Raw genomic sequence first — 25,641 nt, 5'->3', positions numbered from 1 at the left:
CTGCGGTTGGGGCACCAGCCAGGAGTGGGTTTGGGGTTATGGGGTCCCCAAAAAGGGTCACGGGGACCCTACAAAGGATTACGGGGTCCCCACAGGGCATTTATGGGGTCCAGACACTGTCCCTGTGCCCCCTACCATGTGAAAACACCCCTGTTAACTCTGGAACCTACTGATGACCGCGGTCATGCTGCCAGCCAGGAGAGGATTTGGGGTTATGGGGTCCCCATAAAGGGTAATGGGGACCCTACAGAGGATAATGGGGTCCCCAGGAGGGTTAACAGGGTCCCCATATGGGGTTTATGGGGTCCAGACCCCCTCCCTGCACCCCCAAATATTTAAACACACCCGTTAACTCTGGAACCTACTGATGGCTGCAGTCATTCTGTCAACCAGGAGATGATTTGGGGTTATGGGGTCCCTAAAAAGGGTAATGGGGACCCCACAGAGGCTAATGGGGTCCCTATAGGGGCTTTATAGGGCCCAAACCCCCCCCGTTAACCCCAACCCACCCCAATCACCACGCAGCCGCTCTCCTTGCGCCGTTCCCCTGCTTTATTCCCCCAACCCCACCAGGGCGCGAAGGGAAGGGAAGAGCTCGGGGCGGGGACAACGGAGCCCCCTGCACCCTCCCGGACCCCAAAAAAAAACCCTAAAACGCCCCAAATTTTCAGTCGCGGGGGCGGCTGATGACCACCTCGCCCAGGGCCTCGAGCACCTCGCGTTTGTAGTCGTCGAAGTCGCCGTCGATCTGGCTCAGCCCCCGCTCCTCCACCACCCAGAGCTGGCACGCCGTCTCCGTGATCAGCCGGGCGTCGTGGCTCACCACGATGACGGCTGCGGTGACGTCACCGATGACGTCATCATGATGACGTCATCACCATGATGACGTCACGGTGATGATGTCATAATGATGTCAGAACTCACCTCCCCGGTACTCGTTGATGGCGTCGGCCAAGGCGTCGATGGATTCGATGTCCAGGTTGTTGGTGGGCTCGTCCTGAGGGGGTGGGGGGGAAAGGAGGGGGCTCGGGGACCCCTTTTGGGACCCCCCCCATGTCCCCAAGACCCTTTTGGGGACACCCTGATGTCCCCACGACCCCCCCAGTGTCCCCAGGACCCTTTTGGGGACACCCCGATGTCCCCAGGACCCCTTTCTGTACCCAGGACCCTAATGAGGACCCCCCCCAATGTCCCCAAGACCCTTATGGGGACCCCCCCAATGTCCCCACGACCCCCCCCGTGTCCCCAAGACCCTTATGGGGACACCCCGATGTCCCCACGACCCCCCAAGTGTCCCCAGGACCCTTTTGGGGACCCCCTAATGTCCCTAGGACCCCATTGGGGACCCCCCTGTGTCCCCAGGACCCCCCCCAGTGTCCCCAGGACCCTTTTGGGGACCCCCTAATGTCCCTAGGACCCCATTAGGGACCCCCTGATGTCCCCAGGACACCCCCCAGTGTCCCCAGGACCCCCTTGGGGCCCCCCCCCGTGCCCACCAGGATGAGGACGTCGGGCTCTCGGCACGCCAGCTCCGCAAACACCACCCGGGCCTTCTGCCCCCCTGGGGGGGGGGGAAGGGGGCGGGGCTTAGAGCCAGAGAAGCCACACCCCCAACCCAGAGGCCACGCCCCCAAAATAAACCACCCCCCCCGATAAACCACCCCAATAAGCCCCACCCCCAATAAACCACCCCAAAATAAACCACACCCCAATAAACCACACCCCTGAATAAACCACCCCAATAAACCACGCCCCCACTAAACCACGCCAATAAAACACGCCCCCAATAAACCACGCCCCCAATAAACCACCCCAATAAACCACACCCCAAATAAACCACCCCAAAATAAACTACACCCCAATAAACCACCCCCTAATAAACCACACCCCCAATAAACCACTCCCCAATAAACCACACCCCCAATAAACCACTCCCCAATAAACCACACCCCCAATAAACCCCACCCCCAATAAACCACACCCCTAATAAACCACCCCAAAATAAACCACACCCCAATAAAACACACCCCCATAAACCACACCCCCTGATAAACCCCACCCCAAATAAACCACCCCAATAAACCACACCCCCAAATAAACCACACCCCAATAAACCACCCCCAATAAACCCCACCCCAAATAAACCACCCCCAATAAACCACACCCCAAATTAACCACACCCCAATAAACCACACCCCTGAATAAACCACCCCAATAAGCCACGCCCCAAATAAACCCCACCCCAATAAACCACCCCCAATAAACCACACCCCCAATAATCCACCCCAAATAAACCACCCCCTGAATAATCCACCCCAATAAGCCACGCCCCCAATAAACCCCACCCCCAAAAAACCCCACCCCAATAAACCACACCCCCAAATAAACCACACCCCAAATAAACCACCCCAATAAACCACCCCAAATAAACCCCACCCCAATAAACCACGCCCCAAAATAAACCACACCCCAATAAACCACGCCCCAAATAAACCCCACCCCAACAAACCACCCCCGAATAAACCACCCCAATAAACCACGCCCCCAATAAACCACACCCCCAATAATCCACCCCACATAAACCCCACCCCAAAATAAACCACACCCCCTAATAAACCACACCCCCAATAAACCACACCCCCAATAAACCACACCCCTAATAAACCACCCCAAATAAACCACGCCCCAAATAATCCACCCCAAATAAACCCCACCCCCAATAAACCCCACCCCAAATTAACCACCCCCGAATAAACCACACCCCAAAATAAACCACCCCCAAAATAAACCACACCCCAACAAACCACCCCAATAAACCACGCCCCCGAATAAACCACACCCCAATAAGCCCCACCCCCCGGCTAAACAACCCCCCCAGTAAACCACCCCCAATAAACCACCCCCCAACAAACCACCCCCCGAATAAACCACCCCAACTAAACCCCGCCCCCCCCCCCCCCAAAAATAAACCCCGCCCCCCTTGGGGGCTAGCCCCGCCCCCTCACCCGACAGCTTGGCGATCTGCAGGGTGTGGGCGTGGCCCTCGAGGCCGAAGCGCCCCAGGCACTTGCGGGCGTCCTGGTGGGGGAGGTTGAAGCCCCGCTGCAGGTACTCGGCCGCCGTCTCCTCCAGCCGCAGCTGCTCGGCCGCCTGCTGGTTGAAGAAGCCCACCTTCTGCGGGGGGGCGGAGTCGGGGGCGGAGTTAGGGGCGGGGCCAAGGCGGAGGCCCCGCCCCTTTGTCCCCGCCCGCTGCGGTTAAGGTGGTGGGAGGGGGGGGGCGCGTCACCGGGGGAAAAGATCCCCCCTTCCTGGGAAGCCACGCCTCCTTTCTGGAAGACACGCCTCTTTTATGGGAAGACACGCCCCCTTCTGGGAAGCCACGCCCGTTGTGCTTAGGCCACGCCCTCGGCGTTAAGCCACGCCCCCTCGGTGTTAAGCCCCGCCCCTTATGCCCATGCCCTTTATAACCCACACTCCACCCTGAGTTCATTCCCAGGCCACGCCCCCTTTCCGAGAAGCCACGCCCCTTATACTTAGGCCACACCCACAGCATTAAGACACGCCCCTTGCCATTAGGCCACGCCCCTCGATATTAAGCCCCGCCCCTTGGCATTAACCCACACCATTTATAATCCCCACCCCGAGTTCATTTCCAGGCCACGCCCCCTTTCCGGGAAGCCACGCCCCTTATAATTAGGCCACACCCCCAGCTTTAAGCCACGCCCCTTACCGTTAGGCCACGCCCCCTCGATATTAAGCCACGCCCCTTGACATGAACTCGCACCCTTTGTAATCCCCTGCCCCACGTTCATTCCCAGGCCACGCCCCCTCCTGGGAAGCCACGCCCCTTATACTTAGGTCACACCCCCAGCATTAAGCCACGCCCCTTACCATTAAGCCACACCCCTTCACTTAAGCCCCACCCCTTCCCACGAAGCCCCACCCCCTAAACCCACACCCGTAGTCCATTCCCAGGCCCCACCCCCTCCTATAGCTCCGCCCCTTTCCCTAAAGGCCCCACCCCCTTCTGCCACACCCACACAAGCCCCGCCCCTTTAGACCACGCCCCCCTTTAGGCCACGCCCCCCCCCCTTACCAGCCGGTGGTTCCTGCGCATCTCCCCCCGCGTCTGCAAGAGAATTGGGGTCACCGGGGGGGGGACGACCCCAAAACCGAGCCCCCCCCCGGCATTTTTGGGGTCCCCCAAACCCCCCCAGACCCCCCTCAACCTCCCAGGGGGTCCCCAAACCCCCCCAAAAAACCCCTAACCCCAAAACCCCAAATCCCTCTTTTTTTTGGGGTGTCCCAGCCGTTTTTTTTGGGGGGGTCCCCACCCTTTTTTGGGGTGTCCCACCCCTTTTTTGGGGTCCCGGTCATTTTGGGGGGGGTCCCAGCCCTTTTTTGGGGTGTCCCATCCCTTTTTTGGGGTGTCGTTCCTTTTGGGGGGGGTCCCGGCCCTATTTTGGGGTGTTCCAGCCCTTTTTTGGGGGGGTTCCCACCCTTTTTTGGGGGTTTCCCCCCCCTTTTTTGGGGCATCCCAGCCCTTTTTTGGGGTCCTGGTCCTTTTGGGGGGGGTCCCGGCCCTTTTTTGGGGTGTCCCATCCCTTTTTTGGGGTCTCGTTCCTTTTGGGGGGGGTCCCGGCCCTATTTTGGGGTGTTCCAGCCCTTTTTTGGGGGGGTTCCCACCCTTTTTTGGGGGTTTCTCCCCCCTTTTTTGGGGCATCCCAGCCCTTTTTTGGGGTCCCGGTCCTTTTGGGGGGGGGTCCCGGCCCTATTTTGGGGGGGTTTCAGCCCTTTTTGGGGTCCCTACCGGTGTCAGCTGCCCCGTCAGCAGCAGCAGCAGCGTGCTCTTGCCCACGCCGTTGGGGCCCACGATGCAAACTGGGGGGGGACAAAAACACGTTGGGGGGGGGCCCTTTGTTATTGTAGGGTCTCCCAAGGGCCCCGTTGTTATTGTAGGGTCTCCGGGAAGCGTTGTTTATTGTAGGGTTTCCCCAAATTTGTGTATTTTGTTGCGGGAGCTGTGCGAAACCCCGTTGTTATTGTAGGGTCGCAGAGCTGTGTTTGTTTACCCCAGAACGCCCCACTGTGTTATTGTAGGGTCTACTAATTCTGTGTTATTATAGATCACCCCTATGTTTTTGTAGGGTCTCCCACCCCATATTCCATGTTTTTGTAGGGTCTCCCCACCCAATGTTCCCTGTTTTTATAGGGTCTCCCCACCCATCTTATATTCTGTGTTTTTGTAGGGTCTCCCACCCCATATTCCATGTTTTTGTAGGGTTTCCCACCCAATATTCCCTGTTTTTATAGGGTCTCTCACCCATCCTATATCCCGTGTTTTTGTAGGGTCTCCCTACCCAATATCCCATGTTTTTGTAGGGTCTTCTACCCCATATTGCATGTTTTTGTAGGGTCTCCCACCTAATATTCCCTGTTTTTATAGGGTCTCCCACCTACCCTATATCCCGTGTTTTTGTAGGGTCTCCTGCCCAATATCCCATGATTTTGTAGGGTCTCCCTACCCAATATCCCATGTTTTTGTAGGGTCTTCTACCCCATATTGCATGTTTTTGTAGGGTCTCCCACCTAATATTCCCTGTTTTTATAGGGTCTCCCACCCACCCTACATCCCATGTTTTTGTAGGGTCTCCCACCCAATATCCCATGTTTTTATAGGGTCTCCCTACCCAATATTCCCTGTTTTTGTAGGGTCTCCTACCCAATATCCCATGTTTTTATAGGGTCTCCCTACCCAATATTCCCTGTTTTTATAGGGTCTCCCACCCACCCTACATCCCATGTTTTTGTAGGGTCTCCCACCCAATATCCTATGTTTTTATAGGGTCTCCCTACCCAATATCCCATGTTTTTATAGGGTCTCCCATGTTTTTATAGGGTCTCCCACCCCACATCCTCTATTTTTATAGCATCTCTCCCCCCCCTCTCTGCTCCTGTAGGGCCGTGCCCCCTCCTGGGGGTGCCGGAGACCCCCCAATGTTTTTGTAGGGCCCGCCCCGTGCCCGTGTTGACGCCGGGACTCACTCCTCGAGTCCATGTCGATGCCGAAATCGAGGTTGCGGAAGAGCAGCTCCTGCCCCTCGTAGCCGAAATCGACGCCTGGGGCCAAAAAGGGGCTTGGGGGGAGGATTTGGGGCCCCCCCCAAATTCCCCCGGACCCCAAAATGCCCCCACAGAGCCCCCCGGGTCCCAAAATGCCCCCACAGAGCCCCCCCGAGCCCCAAAATGCCCCCAATTGCCCCCGTGTCCCACTTAATTGCCCCCTAAATCCCCCCAAATGCCCCCAGATTTCCTCATGTCCCCCCCAATTGTCCCTAAAACCCCCCAATTGTCCCCAAAGCACCCCATAACTCCCCAAATGCCCCCCAGTTCCCCCCAATGCCCCCAAAAACCCCCAAACCACCCCAAAACGTGCCCCCTTGTCCCCCAATTATCTCCAAAGTGCCCCATAACCCCCCCCAAAACCCCCCCAAACGCCCCCAGTTCCCCCATAAATCCCCCAACCCCCCCAAAAACTGCCCCCAATTCCCCTCTAACGCCCCCAAATCTCCCAAAAACTGCCCCCAAATGCCCCCAGTTCCCCCATAAACCCCCCAACCCCCCAAAAATCTGCCCCCAAATGCCCCCAGTTCCCTCTTAACACCCCCAATCCCCCCCCAAATGCCCCCACTTCCCCCATAAACCCCCCCAAACCAACCCCAAATACCCCCAGTTCCCCCATAAATCCCCCAACCCCCCCAAAACTGCCCCCAAATGCCCCCAGTTCCCCCCTAACAACCCCAAACCCCCCCCCAAACCACCCCCAAATGCCCCCAGCTCCCCCATAAACCCCCCCAAACCACCCCCAAATGCCCCCAGTCCCTCCCTAACACCCCCAACCCCCCAAAAAACACCCCAAACGCCCCCAATTCCCCCATAAACCCCCCCAACTTCCCCCCAAACCACCCCCAAACGCCCCCAATTCCCCCATAAACCCCCCCAAACCACCCCCAAACGCCCCCAATTCCCCCATAACCCCCCCCAACCCACCCCCAATTGCCCCTATATCCCCCCCAACCCCCCCAAACAGCCCACAAATGCCCCCACTTCCCCCCTAACACCCCCAAACCCCCCCCAAACGCCCCCAATTCCCCCACAAACCCCCCCAAACTCCCCCAAATGCCCCCAGTTCCCCCATAAACCCCCCCCAAACAGCCCCCAAATGCCCCCATTTCCCCCCTAACACCCCCAAACCCCCCCCAAACGCCCCCAATTCCCCCACAAACCCCCCCAAACTCCCCCAAATGCCCCCAGTTCCCCCATAACCCCCCCCAAACCACCCCCAAACGCCCCCAATTCCCCCATAAACCCCCCCAACCCCCCCCAAACCACCCCCAATTGCCCCTATATCCCCCCCAACCCCCCCCAAACAGCCCCCAAATGCCCCCATTTCCCCCCTAACACCCCCAACCCCCCCCCAAACGCCCCCAATTCCCCCATAAACCCCCCCAACACCCCCCCAAACCACCCCCAAACGCCCCCAATTCCCCCATAAACCCCCCCCAAACGCCCCCAATTCCCCCATAAACCCCCCCAAACCGTGCCCCACGCCCCCCCGATCCCCCCCCCAAACCCCCGGGGGGGGTTTCTAACCGTGGAGGCCGAGGATGGGGGGGCTGAGGGGGGGCGGGTTGGGGAAGGTGAAGCGCACGGTGTACTCCCGGGGCCTCTTGAGCAGCTCGGGGGCCTCGGCCGCCTCCTCGGCCGCCGTCTTCCGCCGGCATTTCTGCTGCTTGCGGGTCAGGGCCTCCTTCGTCTGCTTCTCCTAAAAGATTTGGGGTCGGGGGGGGGCTCCCGGGGATCCTAAAAGGGGAAGATTTAAGGCTCGGGACCCCCCCCGCGCGCTCACCGCTTGCTTGGTGGATTTGCCGCCGGCTTTGAGGTCGCGCAGTTTCTTCTCCTGCTTCTCAAACTGCTTCAGCAGCTCCTTCTGCTTCTGCTGGTACATTTTCTTGAAAGTCACTGCCAGGGGGACAGAAAACGGGTTTTATTAACCCAAAAAAAGCCCTCAAATAACCCAATTTGGCCCCCCAACACTCACTGTAGTTGCCCCGGTAGTAAAAGAGGCGCTGGGCGTCCAGGTGGATGATGTCGGTGCAGACGTCGTCGAGGAAGCCCTGGTCGTGAGAAACCACCAGCAGCGTCTTCTTCCACGTCTGCAGGTAGCTGGGGGGGGGAAATTGGGACATTTCGGGGTGTTTTGGGGTCATTAGGAACCCCCTCCGACCCTATGAAGAAGCCACCCCGTAAAAAAGCCACCCCGGAAAGAAGCCACCCCAAAAAAACGCCGCTTTGCACGCTCCCACCCCAAAAAAAAAACCCTTTAAGGCCGCCCCCCGTTTTAGGATCGCCCCCATCTTTCGGGGACATCAATCCCAGCCCCTCCCGGCCCCAAATTCGGGCTTTTTTCCCCCCTACTTGTTGAGCCAGATGACGGCGTTGAGGTCCAGGTGGTTGGTGGGCTCGTCCAGCATCAGCAGCGTCGGCTCCATGAACAGCGCCCTGTGAGGGGGGCGAGCGTCACTTCGGGGCGGTTTCACCCCAAAAATACGCCCCAAAAAAACCCCATTTCAACCCCTTACCGGGCCAGGGACACCCTCATGCGCCACCCCCCCGAAAACTTCCTGGTGGCTCGGTTTTGCATCTCGGGGTTGAAACCCAAACCGGCGAGGATCCGGCGAGCTTTGGCCTCGGCGGCGGCCGCCCCGATCGCCCTCAGCTCCTCGTAAACCTACGGGGAGGCATTTAGGGGTTTTTTTTGGGGTCCCCAAGGGGTTCCCCGAGGTGCCCCCACCCCAAAAACCTTCTCGAGGCGCTCGGCAGCGCCGTCGTCGCCCCCTTCCAGCAGCGCCTGCAGCCGCTTCTCCTCCTCCAGCAGCCGCAGCCGCTTGGTGTCGGCGCGCAGCACCGCCTGCACCGCCGGCGTGTCGTCGGCCACCACCTCTTTTTGGGGGAAAAAAGGAAGATTTTAGGGTTCTGCGGGGGGTTCTTGAAGGGTTTTGGGGGTTGCGGGGGGCTCACCTTGCTCGCAGAGCAGCACGTCGATGTTGGGGGGGATGCTGAGGGCGCGGTTGGCGATGTGCTTCAGCAGCGTCGTCTTGCCCTTCCTGGCGGCGAGAAACGGGGTTAAAAAACGAGGTTTTGGGGTTTTTCACGCCCTCTTCCACCCTGCTCCTCACCCGTTGGGCCCCACGAGGCCGTAGCGGCGGCCGGCCACGATGTAGAGGTCGGCGTTGACGAAGAGCTCCTTGCCGTGAGCCGAGATGCTGAACTTCTCCAGCTGTGGGGGGGCACCGGGAGGGTCAGGGGGCCCCAAACCCCCCCCCAGGGACCCCATTTCCCCTTCCCCTTCCCCCAACAAACCCCAAATCCCCCCTAATTTTTTATAAGGGGGATCCAAGGTTGACATCACACCCTAATTCCATCTTATTTCTCAATAAAATGGTAAAATTCAACTCCGCGTCGTTTCCTCGTAAAATTTTCCCAAATTTGGGGCTTTTTTAAGGAAAATAGTGCCCAGTTCTGACCCTAAATCACTAATTGGATGCCCCCACTATCAACCCACGACCCCAAAATTGTTATTTTTTAAAAACATGCCCCTATTCTCACTATTTAAACCCAGAAAAGCAGGATAAGGAGAAGCCACCCCAGAGGACTCGGTGGGGTGATTTTAGCCCCAAACTGGGGTATTTTTACCCCAAAAAAAGGGTTTTTTGCCCCGAAAAGGGGCTTTTTCGCCCCGAAAGGGCCACCTTGATGTCGGAGGCGTTCTCCAGCATGGCTTGGCGCGAGGAGAGCTCGGCCTGGGACACGGAGAAGTCGTTCTCCCCCGCCGCCGCCGCCTTCATGGTGGCCACTTGCCGCTCGTACTCCATCTGGGGGGGCGGAGCCAATCAAATTAGCCCCACCCCTCATTTGCATAGCCCCGCCCACTTTGTTTCGAGCCCCGCCCACTTTGTTTCAAGCCCCGCCCACCTGTTTTTTGAGCTTTTTCTTCTCTTTTTTGCTCACGCGGGCGTCGGGCTCGGCCTTCCTCCCGGCCTCCTCCTCCTCCTCCTCGGAGACCTGTGGGGGGAAGGGGGGGCATTAGGACCCCTCCCCCCACCCTAAATCCCCCCCCCGACCCCAAAATCCCCCCCTCTGACCCCAAAATCCCCCCCAAAACCCAAAATCCCCCCCAAAACCCCAAAATCCCCCATCCCCACCCCAAAATCCCCCCCCTCCTTACGGCTTCGTCGCCCTTCTGGCGCTCTTCGGCCTCCTCCTCTTCCTCCTCGTCGTCCCCCAGAGCCGAAAATTTATTCTGGGGGGGTTGGGGGCGAAATTTGGGGTCAAAAAGGCCCCACCCTAAAAAAATTATAGGGTTTTTTTATAGGGTCGCCCCCCCTCCGGCCTCACCTTCCCCCCTTTGGGGCCGGCGTCTTCCTCGGAGCCTTCATCCTCCTCCTCCTCGGCTGCTTTTCCCTGCTGGGGGGGGGATTTATGGGGTCAGACCCCCCTTTTAGGGTCCCCCCGGCCCTAAATGGGCCCCCCCCGGCCCTAAATGTGCCCCCCCCTCACCGGCCTCCTGCCCTTGTTCTTCTCGTTCTTGCGGTTCTTCTTCTTCCTCCCGTCCTCCTCTTCCTCCTTCTGAACCTGCTGCAAAAATAGGATAATTTAGGGCCCCCACCCCAAAAAAATCCTATAATTTTAGGGTCCTGCCCCCCCACACACACCTTGTTGCTCTTCCCTTTGCCCGCCCGGGGCCCTTCGGCCTCCTTCGGTGCCTCCTCTTCCTCCTCCTCCTCGCTCTGCTCCTGGTTCAGCGCCGCGAAGACGTTGCCGCCCTACAACAAACCCCAAAAACCTCCTTTTTTGCCCCATTTCTGGGTCCCCCCAACCCCCCCCACCCCCCTTTGACAGGATTTCCCCCCATTTTGACAGAATTTCCCCCATTTTGATAAGATTTCCCCCCTTTTGGGGCCCCAAACCCCCCTTTTCCCACCCCGCTCCTCCTTTTAGGATTTTAGGGTCCCCCCCCCCTTTAAACCCTTTCCCCAGTTGTAAAAAATCCCCATTTTTATCCAAATTTTGGGGTTTTACCCCCAATTTTCCTGTCCTGATTTGGAGTTCCCTCCCCCCAGTATTCAGGGTTCCCTCCCCCTGATTTTTGGGGTCCCCCCCAGATATTTGGGGTCCCCTCAGTATTCCCCCCCCCCAATATTTTGGGGTTTCCCCCCAACATTTGGGGTCCTCTCCCCCGATATTTAGGATCCCCACCCCAATATTTGCCCCCCCCAATATTTAGGGCCCCCTCCCACGATATTTAGGATCCCCCCCTAATATTTAGGGTCCCCCCCTGATATTTAGGGTCCCCTCCCTGTGACATTTAGCCCCTGCCCCAGATTTTGGGGTCCTCCCCAAACATTTAGGGCCACCCCCCAAAACATTTAGGGCCCCCACTCACCTTCCTCCTCCTCCCCCCTTTCCTTGGGGCCGGCGCTTCGTGAGGGGGACCCCCCAAAAAAAAAAAAGGAGGGAAAAAAGGGAAAAAAAGGGGGAAAATGGGAAAAAGAGGGGAAAAAGAGAGGAAAAAAAGGAGAGAAAAGAGGGGAAAAAGGGGGGAAAAAGGAAAAAAGGGGGGGAAAAAGGGGGAAAAAAGAGGAAAAAAAGGGGAAAAAAGGTGGCAAAAAAAGGAAAAAAGGGAAAAAGAGAAGAAAAAGGGGGAAAAAGGGGGGAAAAGGGGGGAAAAAAGGGAAAAAACAAAGTGAAAAGAGGGGAAAAAAGGGGAAAAGGGGGGAAAAAAGGGAAAAAAAGGGGAAGAAAAAGAGAAAAAAAGGGAAAAAAGGGAAAAAAAAGGAAGGGAAAAAAAGGGAAAAAAGGGGAAAAGAGGGGAAAAAAGGGGAAAGAGGGGAAAAAAGGGAAAAGAGGGGGAAAAAAAGGGGAAAAAAAGAGAAAAAAGGGGAAAAAAGGGGGTAAAAAGGGAAAAGGGGGAAAAAGGGGGGAAAAAGTGAAAAGAAAGGGAAAAGATGGGAAAAAAAAAGGGAAAAGGGGAAAAAGGGAAAAAGAGGGGGAAAAAAAGAGAAAAAAGGGAAAAGAGGGGGAAAAAGGGAAGAAAAGAGGAAGAAAAAGGGGAAAAAAAAGGAAAAAAAAAGGGAAAAGAGAGAAAAAAAAAGGAAAAAAATCAACACCAAACCACAGAGCTGCACCCCCCGCCTAGAGCGCCCCCCCTAGGGGCTGGCGATGCTCTAGGCGGGATGAGGATGATGATGGGGGGGGCCTTCGGCCTCACCTTCCTCCTCCTCCTCCTCCTCTTCCTCGCTGGCGGCCGCCAGCTCCCGCAGCCTCCGGCTCAGCTCCTCCTCCTCGGGCTCAGGCTCGGCCCCGGGGCGCCGCCGCTCCTTGCGCCGCTCCCGCTTCCGCCGGGAGGCCTGGGGGGGGGGGACAACCCTTTAATTACCTCGCTAATTAACCCCTGAATTAGCCCGTTAATTACCCCCTTAATTACCCCCTTAATTAGCCCTTTAATTAGCCCGAAACGCTCGGTGTCATCGCGTCCCCCCAGCCCCACCCTACTGCCCCCCACCCCTTACCCCACCCCTTAGCCCCGCCCCCTTTAGGCGCCTCCCCCTTTAGGCCACGCCCCCTTTAGGCCACGCCCTCCTTAATTACCCACACCCCCCAATTAGCACTAACGAACCTTCTACCCCCATCCCTTACCCCACCCTTCTACCCCCACCCCTTAGCTCCACCCGTTTAGGCTCCTCCCCCTTTAGCCACGCCCCATTAGGCCACGCCCCCTTTAGGCCACACCCTCCTCAATTAGCCACGTCCCCCCCTAATTAGCGCTAACGAACCTGGGGGGGCTGCGCTTCCTTCTCGGGGGGCGGCGGGGCCTGGCTGGGGGCCGGCTTCTCGTCCTCCGCCAGCTCCTCGAAGAACTTCGGGGGGGGGCAAAGGTCAAAGGTCAGGGGTCAGGGTCAGGGTTTAGGGTCAGGGTCAGGGTTTGGGGTCAGGGTTTAGGGTCAGGGGTCAGAGGTCAGGGGGCGGAGCTCACCGACTTCTTCCCCCGCCGGTCCTTGCGGCCCTTCTTCACCGGTTGCTCTGGGGGGAGGGGGGGAAGAATGGGGTCAGCGGCCCCCCGGGATCCACCCCGACCCCATAGGGATCCACCCCGACCCCATAGGGATCCACCCACCTCCTCACCCCATAGGGATCCGCTCTGACCCCATTGGGATCCACCCCGGCCCCATGGGGATCCACCTACCCCCTTCTTACCCCATAGGGATCCACCCTGACCCCATAGGGATCCACCCTGACCCCATAGGGATCCACCCTGATCCCCTAAGGGATCCACCCCCCTCCTCGCGCCCCATAGGGATCCACTCTGACCCCATAGGGATCCCTCCCTCCTCCTCACGCCCCATAGGGATCCATCCCAACCCTATAGGGATCCCCCCTGACCCCATAGGGATCCACCCACCTCCTCCTCACCCCATAGGAATCCACCCCAACCCTATAAGGATCCACCCCAACCCCATAGGGATCCATCCTGACCCCATAGGGATCCACCCTGATTCCCTAAGGGATCCACCACCCTCCTCACGCCCCATAGGGATCTGCCCTGACCCCATAGGGATCCACCCACCCCCTCCTCACCCCATAGGGATCCACCCTGACTCCTTAAGGGACCCACCCCCTCCTCCGTCACCCCATAGGGATCCACCTCGACCCCATAGGGATCCACCCACCCCCTCCTGACCCCATAGGGATCCCCCCCCTCACCCCATAGGGATCCACCCCCTCCTCCATCACCCCATAGGGATCCACCCTGACCCCATAGGGATCCATCACCCCCTCCTCACCCCATAACCATCCACCCCGACCCCATAGGGATCCACCCTGGCCCCATAGGGATCCACCCTGACCCCCTAAGGGATCCACCCTCCCCCCCCACACCCCATAGGAATCCACCCCCCCCTCCTCAGGCCCCATAGGGATCCCCCCCCTCACCCCACAGGGATCTCCCCTGACCCCTTAAGGGATCCACTCCCCCCCGGGATCCCCCCCCCCCCCCATAGGGATCCACTGCCCCTCCCCCCCCCCTTTTACCCCCCCCACGCCCCCTCCCCTCCCCCCCCACCCCCTCCCCCTCCTCCCCCAAGCTCCCCTCCCCCCCCCACCCCCCCTCCCTCCCCTTCCCTCCCCCCCCCCGGCCTCACCCTGCCCCTCGCCCTCCCCCCGCCATTCCTCCTGCCGGGCCGCCGCCGGCCGAGCTCCCTTCGGCATGGCCGGGCGCCTGCGCACTGCGCCTGCGCGGTCAGCGAGACGAGCCTAGAGCGCCGCTCCCGCTTCCGGTCCTCCACGCCTCGCCTCCTCCCCCATTGGCTCGCTGCCTCCAAGTCCCGCCCCCATTCCGGGTGAGCCACGCTCCCATTGGCTCCTCCCCGCCCTTCATCCCTCCCCTCCCTGAGGTGCTCTCCTCTCCCATTGGCTGCCCCGCGGCTTCCCTCTCCCCGCTCTCCCATTGGCCCGCGCGCGGCCACGTGCCCCGAATCGCGCGTTCCCATTGGCTGAGCCCGGCCCCGCCCCTTAAGCTTCCCGGCATGCCCCGCAAGCGGCCGTTCAGCGCCAAGCAGAAGCGGCAGCAGCTGAAGGAGCGGCGGGAGCGGCGGCGGGGCGGTGAGGGGGGGGCGAGGCCCCGGGGAGGGCCTTTGGGGGTCGGGGGGAGGCCTTGAGGGGCCTGGGGGGGGCTTTGAGGAGCCGGGGGGGGGCTTTGAGGGGCCGGGGGGGCGCCTCGAGGGGCCGGGGGGGCGCCTCGAGGGGCCGGGGGGCGGCCTCGAGGCGCCGGGGGGCTCTTTAGGGGGGATTTGGGGGTTTTTGGGGTTGTCTTGGGGAATTTGGGGGGGTCCCAGGGGGTTGGGGGGCTTTTGGGGAGATTGGGGGGGGTCCCGGGGGATTTGGGGGGCTTTTGGGGGTGTCCTGGGGGGGTTGGGGAGATCCTGGGGGGTTGGGGGGCTTTTGGGGGGCATTTGGGGGCTTTTGGGGTTGTTCTGGGGAATTTGGGGTTGTCCGGGGGGTTTGAGGGGCTTTTGGGGTTGTCCTGGGTAAATTGGGGGGGTCTTGGGGGGCATTGGGAGGGATTTGGGGGCTTTTGGAATTGTCCCAGGGAATTTGGGGGGGTCCCCGGGGGAGTTGGGGGGCTTTGAGGGCATTTTAGGGGGCTTCAGGGGCTTTTTGGGGGGGTCCCGGGTGACTGGGGGGGCTTTGAGGGCTTTTTGGGGGGGCTTCTGGCATTTTGGGGGAGCTTCAGGGGCTTTTGGGGAGGGAACTGGGGGTTTGGGGGTTTTGGGGGGGCTTCGAGGGAATTGGGTGGTTCTGGGGGTATTTGGGGGGGGTCCTGGGGGGATTTGCAGGGGCTTTGAGGGCTTTTTAGGGGACTTTGAGGGATTTGGGGGGGATCCCGGGGGAGTTGGGGGAGCCTCAAGAGCTTGAGGGGGGTCCTGGGGCCTTTTGGGGTGGCTTTGTGGGATTTTTAGTGCATCCCACAGCCTTTGGGGTCTTCTGGGGGGGGTCCTGAGGCCTTTTGTAGGGGTTTTGAGAGGCTTTTAGAAGGGTATGGGGGATTTTGGGGTGTTCATGGTGGATTTTGGCGTGCTCCTGAGGGATTTGAAGGCTTTTAAGGGGGCTTTGGGAGCTTTTGGGGTCTGATCCCCTTCTTTCTCCCCCCAGATGCCCCCCCGGGGCCGGACTCCCGCCCCGAAAGCCGCAGCGGGAGCCGGGAGCGGGGCAGCGCCGCCCCCCCTGCCGACCCTGGAGACCCAGCCACAGCCCCACGCCGCCATGACCCCACCAGGTAACCCCAAAACCCCCTTGGGGGGGTGACAACGCACCCCCCAGACCCCTTTTAAGACCCCAAATCCTTTATAGGTTCCGGCTGCAGCTGGGGGGGCCGCGGGCCGAGGAGCTGGCGCGGCGGCGACGCCGGGCGCAGGAGGAGTTCCTGGAGCTGCTCCCCGAAACCTCGCTCGAGCTCGACCCCGACACCATCTACGGGCCTGGTAAGAGCCAAAAATGGGGCAAAAAAAGTTAAAAAAGGGTTTTTCGGGATGTGAAGAGGTTTAGGATTGAGGATTTTTGGGTTTAGGGTTGGATTTCCCCCGCCGGCCGCCCTGGAGTTACGCCATGAGCCCCGAGGAGCTGCGGGGGAAGGAGGAGGCGGCTTTTGGGGCCTTCCTCGGGGCCCTGCGGGGGCAACGGGGTCGTGACGGGGACGGGGACATCGACGAGGGGGACGTCGCGCCCTTTGAGCACAACCTGGAGGTGAGCACGGCGAGTTTGGGGTGAAAAAAGGGGATTTTAGGGCAGCGGGGGAGGATTGGGAACATGCGGGTTTTGGGGGGTGGAGGGAGGAGGGATTGAGGGGGGTTGAGGGGATTTGGGGTGGGATTTGGGGGCTTTGGGGGGGTGTTGAGGGGGTTTGGGGGAGGTTTTGGGGTGGTGAGGGGGTTTTGGGGGAGGTTTGGGGGTTTTGGAAAGGTTTGGGAGGAGCGGGGTGCGGGGATTTGGGGGGAATTGAGGGGATTTGGGGGGTTTTGGGGGTGTTGGGGGGGGCTTGGGGGGATTTGGGAGTTTTGGAAAGGATTGGGAGGAGCGGGGGGTGGGGATTTGGGGGATTTTGGGGGCATTGAGGGGATTTGGGGGGTTTTTGGGGGGCGTTGAGGGGATTTGGGGGATTTTTTAGGGTTTTGAATAGGTTTGGAAGGAGCGAATGTGGAAAGTCATGAGGTAAGGAAAGAAAAAAGGGGGGGAAAAAGGGGGAAAATGGGACATTAGGATGCAAAATAATAAATTTTGAGGTTTGTTTAGCAGCGTAGATGACCTGAAAGCGTGAAAAGGGATTGGGGCTGAACAAAAAAAGCCCTAATTAACAAAAAACATCGTTTTTTCCCCCAAACAGACGTGGCGCCAGCTGTGGCGGGTGCTGGAGATGTCGGACGTCATCCTGCTCATCACGGACGCCCGGCACCCGGTGAGTTTTCCCCCCCGGGAGCACCCCGTGGCGGGGTAAAACCCATGCCGAGACCCTAATTTTGGGTTTTTTTCCCCAAAAACAGGTTCTGAACGTGCCCCCGGCGCTGGCGACGCACGTGACGGAGGAGCTGGGGAAGGGTTTGGTGCTGATCCTAAATAAAATCGACCTCGTCCCCCCCGCCGTCGCCACCTCCTGGAGCCACCTCCTGCGCGCCCGCCTCCCCTCCGCCCGCGTCGTCCCCTTCACCTCCTCCCCCCGCCGACCCCAAAAGCCCGGTAGGAGCCCCAAAAAGCCCCCGAAAGCCTCGATTTTGGGGTCGCGGGGGTTATTTTTTTAATTTTTTGTCTGTTTTTGTAGGGTTGCAGCGGAGGCAGCGGCGAGGGGGGGGTTGGAGCCGCGCTGTGGGGCCCTGGCAGCTGCTGGAGGCCTGCGAGAGCATCGTGGGGGGTGAAGGTGAGCGGGATCCCGAAGGCTTTTGGGGTTTTTTTTGGGGTGTTGTGGGGTGTCTTGTGGTCCTATAGGTGTTTTAGGGTGGCCATGTGGGTGCTATGGGGTGTTCTTTGGTCCTATAGGTGCTGTAGGGTGGCCATATAGGAGCTATGGGGTGTCCCGGGGGGCTGTATGGGTGCTGTGGGGTGTCCCGTGGCCCTATAGGTGCTGTAGGGTGGCCATATGGGCGCTGTGGGGTGTCCCGTGGCCCTATAGGTGCTGTAGGGTGGCCATAGGGGTGTTCTGGGGTGTCTTGGGGTGTCCCATAGTGCTGTAGGGTGGCCATATAGGGGATATGGGGTGTCCTGTGGTGCTGTAGGGGGGCTGTGTGGGTGCTGTAGGGTTTTCTGTGGCCCTATAGATGCTGTAGGGTGGCCATGTGGGTCTTATGGGATGTCCCGTGGCCCTATAGGTACTATAGGGTGGCCATATGGGTGTTGTGGGGTGCCCCATGGTGCTGTAGGGTGGTTGTGCGGGTTCTGTGGGGTGTCGTGTGACCCTATAGATACTATAGGGTGGCCATATAGAAGCCATGGGGTGTCCTATATGTACTATAGGGTGGTTGTGTGGGCATTATGGGATGTCTTGTGACCCTATAGGTACTATAGGGTGGCCATATAGAAGCTATGGGGTGTTCTATAGGTACTATAGGGCGGCTGTGTGGGTATTATGGGATGTCCCGTGACACTTTAGGGTGTCCCATGGTGCTGTAGGGTGGTTCTGTGAGGTGTCCCGTGACCCTATAGCTGCTATAGGGTGGCCATATAGAAGCTATGGGGTGTTCTATAGGTACTATAGGGTGGCCCTATAGCAGGTATGGGGCGTCCTATAGGTACTATAGGGTGGCCGTGCGGGTATTATGGGATGTCCCATGACACTTTAGGGTATCCCGTGGTGCTGTAGGGGCCGTGTGGGCCCTGTGGAGTATCCCATGACCCTATAGGCTCTATAGGGTGACCCCATAACCCCACAGTGGACCTGAGCAGCTGGCGGGCCCGCCTGGAGCGAGCGGCGGCGCGGGGCGAGGAAGAGGAGGAGGAGGAGGAGGAAGAGCGGGCGGCCGCCGCCGGGGGGGACACCGAGGCCACCGAGGACGGGGACGACCCCACAGGGCCCCCCCGGCAATGGGAACGCTACCGGCACGGGGTGCTCACCCTGGGCTGCGTCGGTATGGGGCGGGACCCTAAAACCCCCTATAGAATCCTAAAACCCCCTATAGGACTCTCTAGGACCCTAAAACCCCCTATAGAATCCTAAAACCCCCTATAGGACTCTATAGGACCCTAAAACCCCTTCTAGGACCCTAAAACCCCCTATAGAACCTTAAAACCCTGTATAGGGCTCTCTAGGACCCTAAAACGCCTGCAGCCCCAATCTTTATTCCTCCTGATCCCTATAGGGCCCTAAAATCCACCCCCGAGACCCCAAAATGCCCCCAAACCCCACTATAGGGCTCCCCAACCCCGCTATAGGACCCCAAAACTCCTCCAGCCCCACTCTTTATCCTCCCAGGTCCCTATAGGACCCCTAAACCCCCCCCTTAGGGCCCTAAAATCCGCCCCCGGGACCCCAAAGCCCCCCCACAGTCCCCCCAAAACCCTCCCCAGCCCCTATAGGACCCCAAGATCCTCTATAGGACCCCAAAACCCTCCACTATGGCTTCCATTTTTATGCTCCCTGGCCCCTAAAGGACCCCAAAATCCATCCCCAGGATCCCAAATCCCCCCCACGTCCCCTATAGGGCCCCCCACGCCCCTTATAGGACCCCAAAACTCCCCCATCCCCACTCTTTATCCTCCCGGGTCCCTAGAGGACCCCAAAATCCACCCCCGGGACCCCAAAACCCCCCCAGGGCCCCCCCCAAAACCCTCTGCACCCCCTATAGGACCCCAAAACCCCCTATAGGACCCCAAAACCCCCTATAGGACCCCAAGCTTCCCCCATAAATCCCCTCCACCTGGTGCGGGGTGGGCGTGGCCTCTGGGGGTGTGGGCGGGGCCTGATGCCTGGTGGGCGTGGCTTGGATGTTGTGGGCGTGGCCTGTGTGCCACAGGGGGCGTGGCCTCAAGCTCAGCACTGTGACTGCTCCCCTTGAGGCTGCCTCATGGAGGGGCGTGGCCTTTCCCGCGGTGGGCGTGGCTTCCACCGGGTGGGCGTGGTTTCTACCGCAGGGGGCGTGGTCTGCAGCGTGTCCCCGCCCCTTTCCAGGCCTGCCCAACGCGGGGAAGTCGTCGGTGCTGAACGCGCTGGTGGGGCGCAGCGCCGTCAGCGTCTCGCGGGCCCCCGGCCGCACCCGTTACTTCCAGACCCACTTCCTCACCCCCCGCGTGCGTCTCTGCGACTGCCCCGGCCTCGTCTTCCCCTCCCGAGCCCCTCCGGCCCTGCAGGTGAGCCCCAAATTGAGCCTTTTTGCCCCCAAATTGAGCCGTTTTCCCCCCTGGTCGCTTTGTTTCCGCCCCAAATTGACCCTTTTCCCCCCAGGTTGACCCGTTTCTGACCCAAATTGACCTGTTTTCCACCCCGGGTTGACCCGTTTCCGCCCCAAATTGACCCTTTTTCCCTCCGGGTCGACCCTTTTCAGCCCCAAATTGAGCATTTCTGCTCCAAATTGAACCTTTCTCCCACCGGGTTGAGCCATTTGCTCCCAAATTGACTCTTTTCTGCCCCAAATTGCCCCTTTTTCTCCCCAGGTTGACCTGTTTCTGCTCCAAATTGACTCATTTTCCCCCTGGGTTGACCTGTTTCCATCCAAAATTGACCCTTTTTCACCCCAAATTGACCCTTTTCCCCCCGGGTCAACCCTTTTCCATCGCATATTGACCCGTTTTTCCCCCCGGGTCGACCCATTTCCGCACCAAAGTGACATTTTTCTCCCAAATTGACCCTTTTTTCCACTGGGTCGACCCTTTTTTCCACTGGGTCGACCCCTTTCCACCCCAAATTGACCCTTTCTCCCCTGGATTGACCCTTTTCCCCCCAAGTCAACTCTTTTTCCCCCCAGAATTGACCCCTTTTTCTACTGGGTCGCCCAGTTTCTGATCCAAATTGACCCTTTTACACCCCAAATTGATCCTTTTTCTCTGGGGTCGACCTGTTTCTATCCCAAATTGCCCTTTTTCCCCCCAAACTGCCCTTTTTCCCCCCCCCCCAGGTGCTGGCAGGCGTGTACCCCATCTCTCAGCTTCAGGAGCCCTACTCAGCCGTGGGCTACCTGGCCTCGCGCCTCCCCCTCCCCAACCTCCTCCAGCTGCGCCCCCCCAGCAACGCCTCGGGCTGGACCGCCTGGGACATCTGCGAGGGTAGGTTCCTTTTCGGGGTGAATTCACGCAGAATTAGGGCTTTTTTAGTTTATTTAGTGTTTTTTTATAACAGCCTGGGCGGAGAAACGGGGCTACAAGACGGCCAAAGCGGCTCGCAACGACGTCTACAGGGCGGCCAACAGCATCCTGCGCCTGGCGGCCGAGGGGCGCCTCCGCCTCTGCCTGCGGCCCCCCGGCTACGCCGCACAGAAGGGTGAGCACCCCAAAAATATAGGGGATCCATCCCAGGGGGGTGTTTTGGGGTCCTGGTTCCCTTTTTTGGGGTCACAGCCCTTTTTTTGGGGTCCTTTTATGTCACTCTGTTCTGTCCCTGGAGTATTGGGTGCATCCAAGGGACCTCTGGGTTTTTTTAGGGTGGGGTTTTTGGGGTGTTGGTTCTCTTTTTGGGGTCCCGGACCCCTTTTTTGGGGTCTTGACTGTCTTTTTGGGGTCTCAGCTCCCCTTTTATGGAGTCTTGGTCTCCTTTTTTGGGGTCACAGCCCTTTTTTGGGGTCCTTTTATGTCACTCTGTTCTGTCCCTGGAGTATTGGGTGCACCCAAGGGACCTCTGGGGTTTTTTAGGGTGGGGTTTTTGGGGTGTTGGTTCTCTTTTTGGGGTCCCAGTCCCCCTTTTTGGGGTCCTGACCCCTTTTAGGGTCCCCTCACATTCTCTCTTCTGTTCCCAAAGCACTGGAAGCACCCAGGGGACCTCAGGGGCTTTTTAGGGTGGGGTTTTGGGCGTCCTGACCCCCTTTTATGGAGTCATGGCCCCCTTTTTTGGGGTCTCAGCTCCCCTTTTATGGAGTCTTGGCCCCCTTTTTGGGGTCCCAGCCCTTTTTAGGGTCCCCTCACATCCCCCCCTTCTGTCCCCAGAGCACTGGGAGCACCCAAGGGACCTCAGGGGCTTTTCAGGGTGGGTTTTTTGGGGTCTTGGCCCCCTTTTTGGGGTCCCAGCTCCCCTTTTATGTAGTCTCAGCCCCCTTTTTTGGGTTCTCATCCCCCTTTTTGGGGTCCTGACCCCTTTTTGGGGTTCTCTCACCCCCCCACCCCCCTGTTCCCGCAGAGCACTGGGAGCAGCACCCCGACACGGCGGCGCTGGCGGCCCTACAGGACCAAGGGGACCCCGAAAACCGGGGGCCCCCCCCCGAGGGCTCGACCTCAGAGGAGGAAGAGGAGGGGGACAGCGGGGAGGAGGCGGAGCCTGGGGAAGCCCCGCCCCCCGGCAGCACCGCAGCCAATCCCTTTGCCCTCCTGGGTGAGGATGAGTGTTAGCCCCGCCCCCTTCGGCACGGACAGCCAATGGGAGGCCGAGCTGCATGTCACTACAATCTCCTATGTAGAATAAAGAGCTTTATTTCCGCAGCCGGCTGCTGATTGGTTCCTGCGAATCGCAGCCAGCCAATGGGGAGCCGCGTCAACACGCTGCTGCCAGGTAGAACTCAGACAGGGCTGGACTCGGGGGCGTGGCCTGTGCGAGGTGACACCATTCAACAACCAAGCCCCGCCCCCTCCCACCACTAGCCCCACCCCCGTTCATTCATAAACCTCACAAGCCCCGCCCCTTTACGCACCTGTGGGCGTGGTCTGGCGGCGGGGGCGTGGCTTGGGCGGGCAGAGGAGGTGGCGGTGGAGTCCACAGGCCCGGCAGCGCAGCACGATGCGGGGCTGCCCCCCCCCTGCGGGAAAACGTCCCAAAATCCGGGTTTCTCACCCCAAATTTCTGCTCACCCCCTCCCCAAATTTACCCTTCCCCTTTTTTAGGGTCCCCCCTTTTTTTTTTAGGGGGTTGCACGCACCCCGCAGCCGTTGGCAGCCCAGCAGCAGGGAGCAGCAGCGGCGGCAGACGGCGCGCTTCACCGCCGGAGCCCTATAAGTAATAGGGGAAATAAAGGGGGGGGTCAGGGCCTGCTGGGGGGCCCCCCCGACCCTATAAAGAGCCCCCACCCCATAATTTGGGGCCCCCAAACCTCACATGCGCAGGACCAGGCGGCGCGCGGCCGTGCGCTGGGTGCTGCAGTAGAAGCGGGCGAGGGCCGGGCTGTGGGGGAGCACCCAGTGGGCGGCCTGGGGGGGGAGAAATGGGGTCAGGGTGCAGCCCCCACACCCCTTTTGTCACCCTATGGTGCCCTATGATCCCTTAACCCATCCCACAGCCCTATAGGTAGCCCCATAACCCCCTCGAATCCTCTCTGGCCCCTATAGGACCCCAAAACCCACCCCATGAGCCTTCAAACCCACCTGTAGCCCACCCTAAAGCCTCCCCAGCCCTTATAGGACCCCAAAACCTACCCCCTGGGACCCCAAACCCCACCCCTAACCCCTTCTTTATTCTCCCTGGTCCCTATAGGACCCCAAAACACCCCATGGGGCCCCAAAATCTACCCCTGGAGCTCCCAAATCCCCCCACAGTTCCCTATTTCCCCCCTGCAATTCATCCCTGACCCCTCTACGACCCCAAAACCCCTCCGTAGCCCCCAGAAATCCTCCCCAGCCCCTATAGGACCCCCCAAATCCCCCCATAGCTCCACCCCTATTCATCCCTGTCCCCCATGGGACCCCAACAGCCCCCCAAATCCTCCCCAGCCCCTATAGGGCCCCCCAAACCCCCTATAGGGCCCCCAACCCTCCCCATAGCCCCCTCTTTATCCTCCCTGGTCCCTATAGGACCCCAAATCCCCTATAGGACCCCCAAAACCACCCCTGGAACCCCTAAATCTCCACATAGTTCCCCCCCTTTCTCCCCCCCAATTCATGCCTGGACCCATAGGACCCCAAAATCCCCCCATGGGACCCCCACAGCCCCCCAAAATCTTCCCAAGCCCCTATAGTGCCCCAAAACCCCCTATAGGACCCCCAAAACCACCCCTGGAGCCCCCAAATCCCCCCATAGCCCCCCCCTTCCCCCCTCCCAATTCATCCCTGGCCCCTATAGGACCCCAAAACCCCCCCACAGCCCCCCCAAATCCTCCCCAGCCCCTATAGGGCCCCTAAAATCCCCTATAGGGCCCCCCAAGCCGCCCCCCACCTGGAAGAGGAAGCTGAGCCTCTGCAGCGCCTCGCGGTCCCGCACCGGCGCCGCCGCCATCGCCGCCGGCCCCGCTCCCCATTGGCTGCGCCGCCCCGCGGTGGGCGGGGCCGAGGCTCCCCATTGGCCGCTTGAGCCCCGAAGGGGGCGGGGCGCCTGAAGGGCGGCCTGCGGGTTACTTCCGCCCGGCGCCGGGCAGGCAGGCTTCGCGCCTTCACTTTCCGGCGCTGGTTTTTACGTCACTTCCGGCGGCCGGTACGGCGTGGCGGCGGTGAGTGAGGGCGGGGGAGGGGGTGGGGGGCGCCCTATAGGGACCGGGCCCTATAGGGGTCCTATGGGGTCCTATAAGGTCCTATGGGGCCCTATATGGTCCTATGGGGTCCTATAGCGGTCCCTTTTGGGTCCTATAGGGTTCTCTAGGGGTCCTATGGGGTCTTATAGGGTCCTATAGGGTCCTATGGGGTTCTATAGGGTCCTATAGGGGTCCTATAGGGTACTATACGTCCCCGTCTCTATAGGGGCGCCGCTGTGGGGCTGTCGGCACCGCCCCTTCCTATAGGGGCCCTGTGGGGTGTCCCCTATAGGGTCCTATAGGGCGTCCCCTATAGATGTCCCTTATAGGGTTCTATAGGGTGTCCCCTATAGGGCATCCCCTAAGGGGTGTCCCCTATAGATGTCCCTTATAGGGTCCTATAGGGCATCCCCTATGGGCGTCCCCTATAGATGTCCCCTATAGGGCCCTATAGGGTGTCCCCTATGGAAATTTCCTATCGGATTCCTTGTAGGGCGTCCCTATGGGGATCTGGGCCTAGCCCCCTTCCTATAGGGGTCCCCTATGGGGTGTCCCCTATAGATGTCCCCTATAGGGCCTCCCCTATGGGATTTCCCCTATAGATGTCCCCTATAGGGTTCCTTGTAGGGTTTCCCTATGGGGATCTGAGCACAGCTCCTTCCTATAGGGTCCCCTATAGAAGTCCCCTATAGAAGTCCTCTATAGGGTTTCTTTAGGGGCTTCCCTATGGGAATCCGGGCCCAGCCCCTTCCTATAGGGTCCCCTATGGGGTGTCCCCTATGGGGTGTCCCCTATAGGGCCCCTATGGCCGTCCCCTATAGGGATTTGGGGCCAGCCCCCTGCCTATAGGGTCCCCTATAGGGCCCTTTCCATACGGTCTCTCCTATAGGGCGCCTCTCACCGGCACGACCCCGAAATCGGGCGGATTTTCCCCAAAATCGAGCGGATTTCACCCAAATCGAGTGTTTTTTTCCCCAAAACCGAGTGGATTTCACCCAAATCAAGCGGATTTTCCCCCAGAATGCCGCCACCCTCGCCCCAAGTGATGTCATCGCCTGGACCGAACCCGCCTGTTTTCACCCCAAAACCGCTTTGAATCCACTTCGGGACCTTCCTGCCAAAATCCCATTGTGGCTTTGACCGAAAACAGCCGGTTTTGCCCCAAAACCTCTCTGAATTCACTTTGGAATCTTCCTCTGAAAATCACACTGTGGCTTTGACAGAATTGAGCCGGTTTTGCCCCAAAAGTGCTTTTAATCCACTGTGGCACCTTCCTTCCAAAATGACACTGCGACTTTGACAGAATCGAGCTGTTTTTCCCCCAAAACCTCTTTGAACCCACTTTGTCACCTTCCTCCCAAAATGACGCTGTAGCTTTGACGGAATCTACCCATTTTCCCCTCAAAACACCTTTGAAGCCCTACACCCATTCTTCTGCCTCCTGACTCAAAAACCTTCCTTT

At 59.5% G+C, this 25,641-nt stretch overlaps 3 protein-coding genes across 4 annotated transcripts; 1 reads left to right on the top strand and 2 right to left on the bottom strand.

Annotated features, from left to right (window-relative positions):
* Nucleotides 1–538: 538 nt before the first annotated feature.
* ABCF1 (ATP binding cassette subfamily F member 1) lies at nucleotides 539–14,329 on the bottom strand. Of its 2 annotated transcripts, none has more exons than XM_082782041.1 (26): nucleotides 14,262–14,329; nucleotides 13,097–13,143; nucleotides 12,897–12,980; nucleotides 12,332–12,470; nucleotides 11,507–11,541; nucleotides 10,776–10,886; nucleotides 10,621–10,698; nucleotides 10,459–10,527; nucleotides 10,289–10,363; nucleotides 10,036–10,125; nucleotides 9,813–9,935; nucleotides 9,240–9,340; nucleotides 9,082–9,167; nucleotides 8,864–9,003; nucleotides 8,643–8,791; nucleotides 8,479–8,562; nucleotides 8,102–8,226; nucleotides 7,910–8,022; nucleotides 7,654–7,825; nucleotides 6,046–6,120; nucleotides 4,811–4,881; nucleotides 4,097–4,129; nucleotides 3,006–3,174; nucleotides 1,497–1,561; nucleotides 925–997; nucleotides 539–834 (listed from the first exon to the last, which is right to left on the bottom strand). In XM_082782041.1, exons 1-26 carry the CDS (start codon nucleotides 14,326–14,328, stop codon nucleotides 668–670), a joined length of 2,541 nt encoding a protein of 846 aa, XP_082638167.1. In that variant the 5' UTR covers nucleotide 14,329; the 3' UTR covers nucleotides 539–667. The 2 variants fall into 2 exon arrangements, with proteins under 2 accessions (XP_082638167.1, XP_082638168.1); XM_082782042.1 differs by having other exon boundaries at nucleotides 10,621–10,695.
* Nucleotides 14,330–14,645: 316 nt separating this feature from the next.
* On the top strand, nucleotides 14,646–22,218 carry LOC309889146 (guanine nucleotide-binding protein-like 1; the record flags this gene model as incomplete). The annotated part of the gene is made up of 12 exons (XM_082781878.1): nucleotides 14,646–14,721; nucleotides 15,772–15,895; nucleotides 15,970–16,100; nucleotides 16,187–16,362; nucleotides 17,000–17,071; nucleotides 17,157–17,349; nucleotides 17,432–17,527; nucleotides 18,537–18,731; nucleotides 19,772–19,950; nucleotides 20,715–20,862; nucleotides 20,936–21,076; nucleotides 21,926–22,218. 12 exons carry the CDS (start codon nucleotides 14,646–14,648, stop codon nucleotides 22,132–22,134), a joined length of 1,740 nt encoding a protein of 579 aa, XP_082638004.1. The 3' UTR covers nucleotides 22,135–22,218.
* On the bottom strand, nucleotides 22,200–23,947 carry RPP21 (ribonuclease P subunit p21; the record flags this gene model as incomplete). Its single annotated transcript, XM_082781945.1, has 5 exons — nucleotides 22,200–22,330; nucleotides 22,434–22,538; nucleotides 22,659–22,729; nucleotides 22,835–22,926; nucleotides 23,888–23,947. 5 exons carry the CDS (start codon nucleotides 23,945–23,947, stop codon nucleotides 22,302–22,304), a joined length of 357 nt encoding a protein of 118 aa, XP_082638071.1. The 3' UTR covers nucleotides 22,200–22,301.
* Between the last annotated feature and the right edge of the window lie 1,694 nt (nucleotides 23,948–25,641).

The sequence above is a fragment of the Aythya marila genome (genome assembly GCF_965140915.1).
Source record: "Aythya marila genome assembly, chromosome: 33".
Lineage (NCBI taxonomy): Eukaryota > Metazoa > Chordata > Aves > Anseriformes > Anatidae > Aythya > Aythya marila.
The sequence above is the reverse complement of the archived record's forward strand: the minus strand, read 5'-3'. Positions and strand labels throughout refer to the sequence as shown.

What these genes read in the sequence shown, in the direction of transcription:
- ABCF1 (XM_082782041.1), bottom strand. Translation starts at nt 14,328, where the DNA reads ATGCCGAAGGGAGCTCGGCCGGCGGCGGCCCGGCAGGAGGAATGGCGG. An exon ending in CCCCATCCTCGGCCTCCACG is followed by an intron (nt 6,121 to 7,653) that starts GTTAGAAACCCC and finishes TTTTGGCCCCAG; the next exon opens with GCGTCGATTTCGGCTACGAG. An exon ending in TGACGGGGCAGCTGACACCG is followed by an intron (nt 4,130 to 4,810) that starts GTAGGGACCCCA and finishes ATTCTCTTGCAG; the next exon opens with ACGCGGGGGGAGATGCGCAG.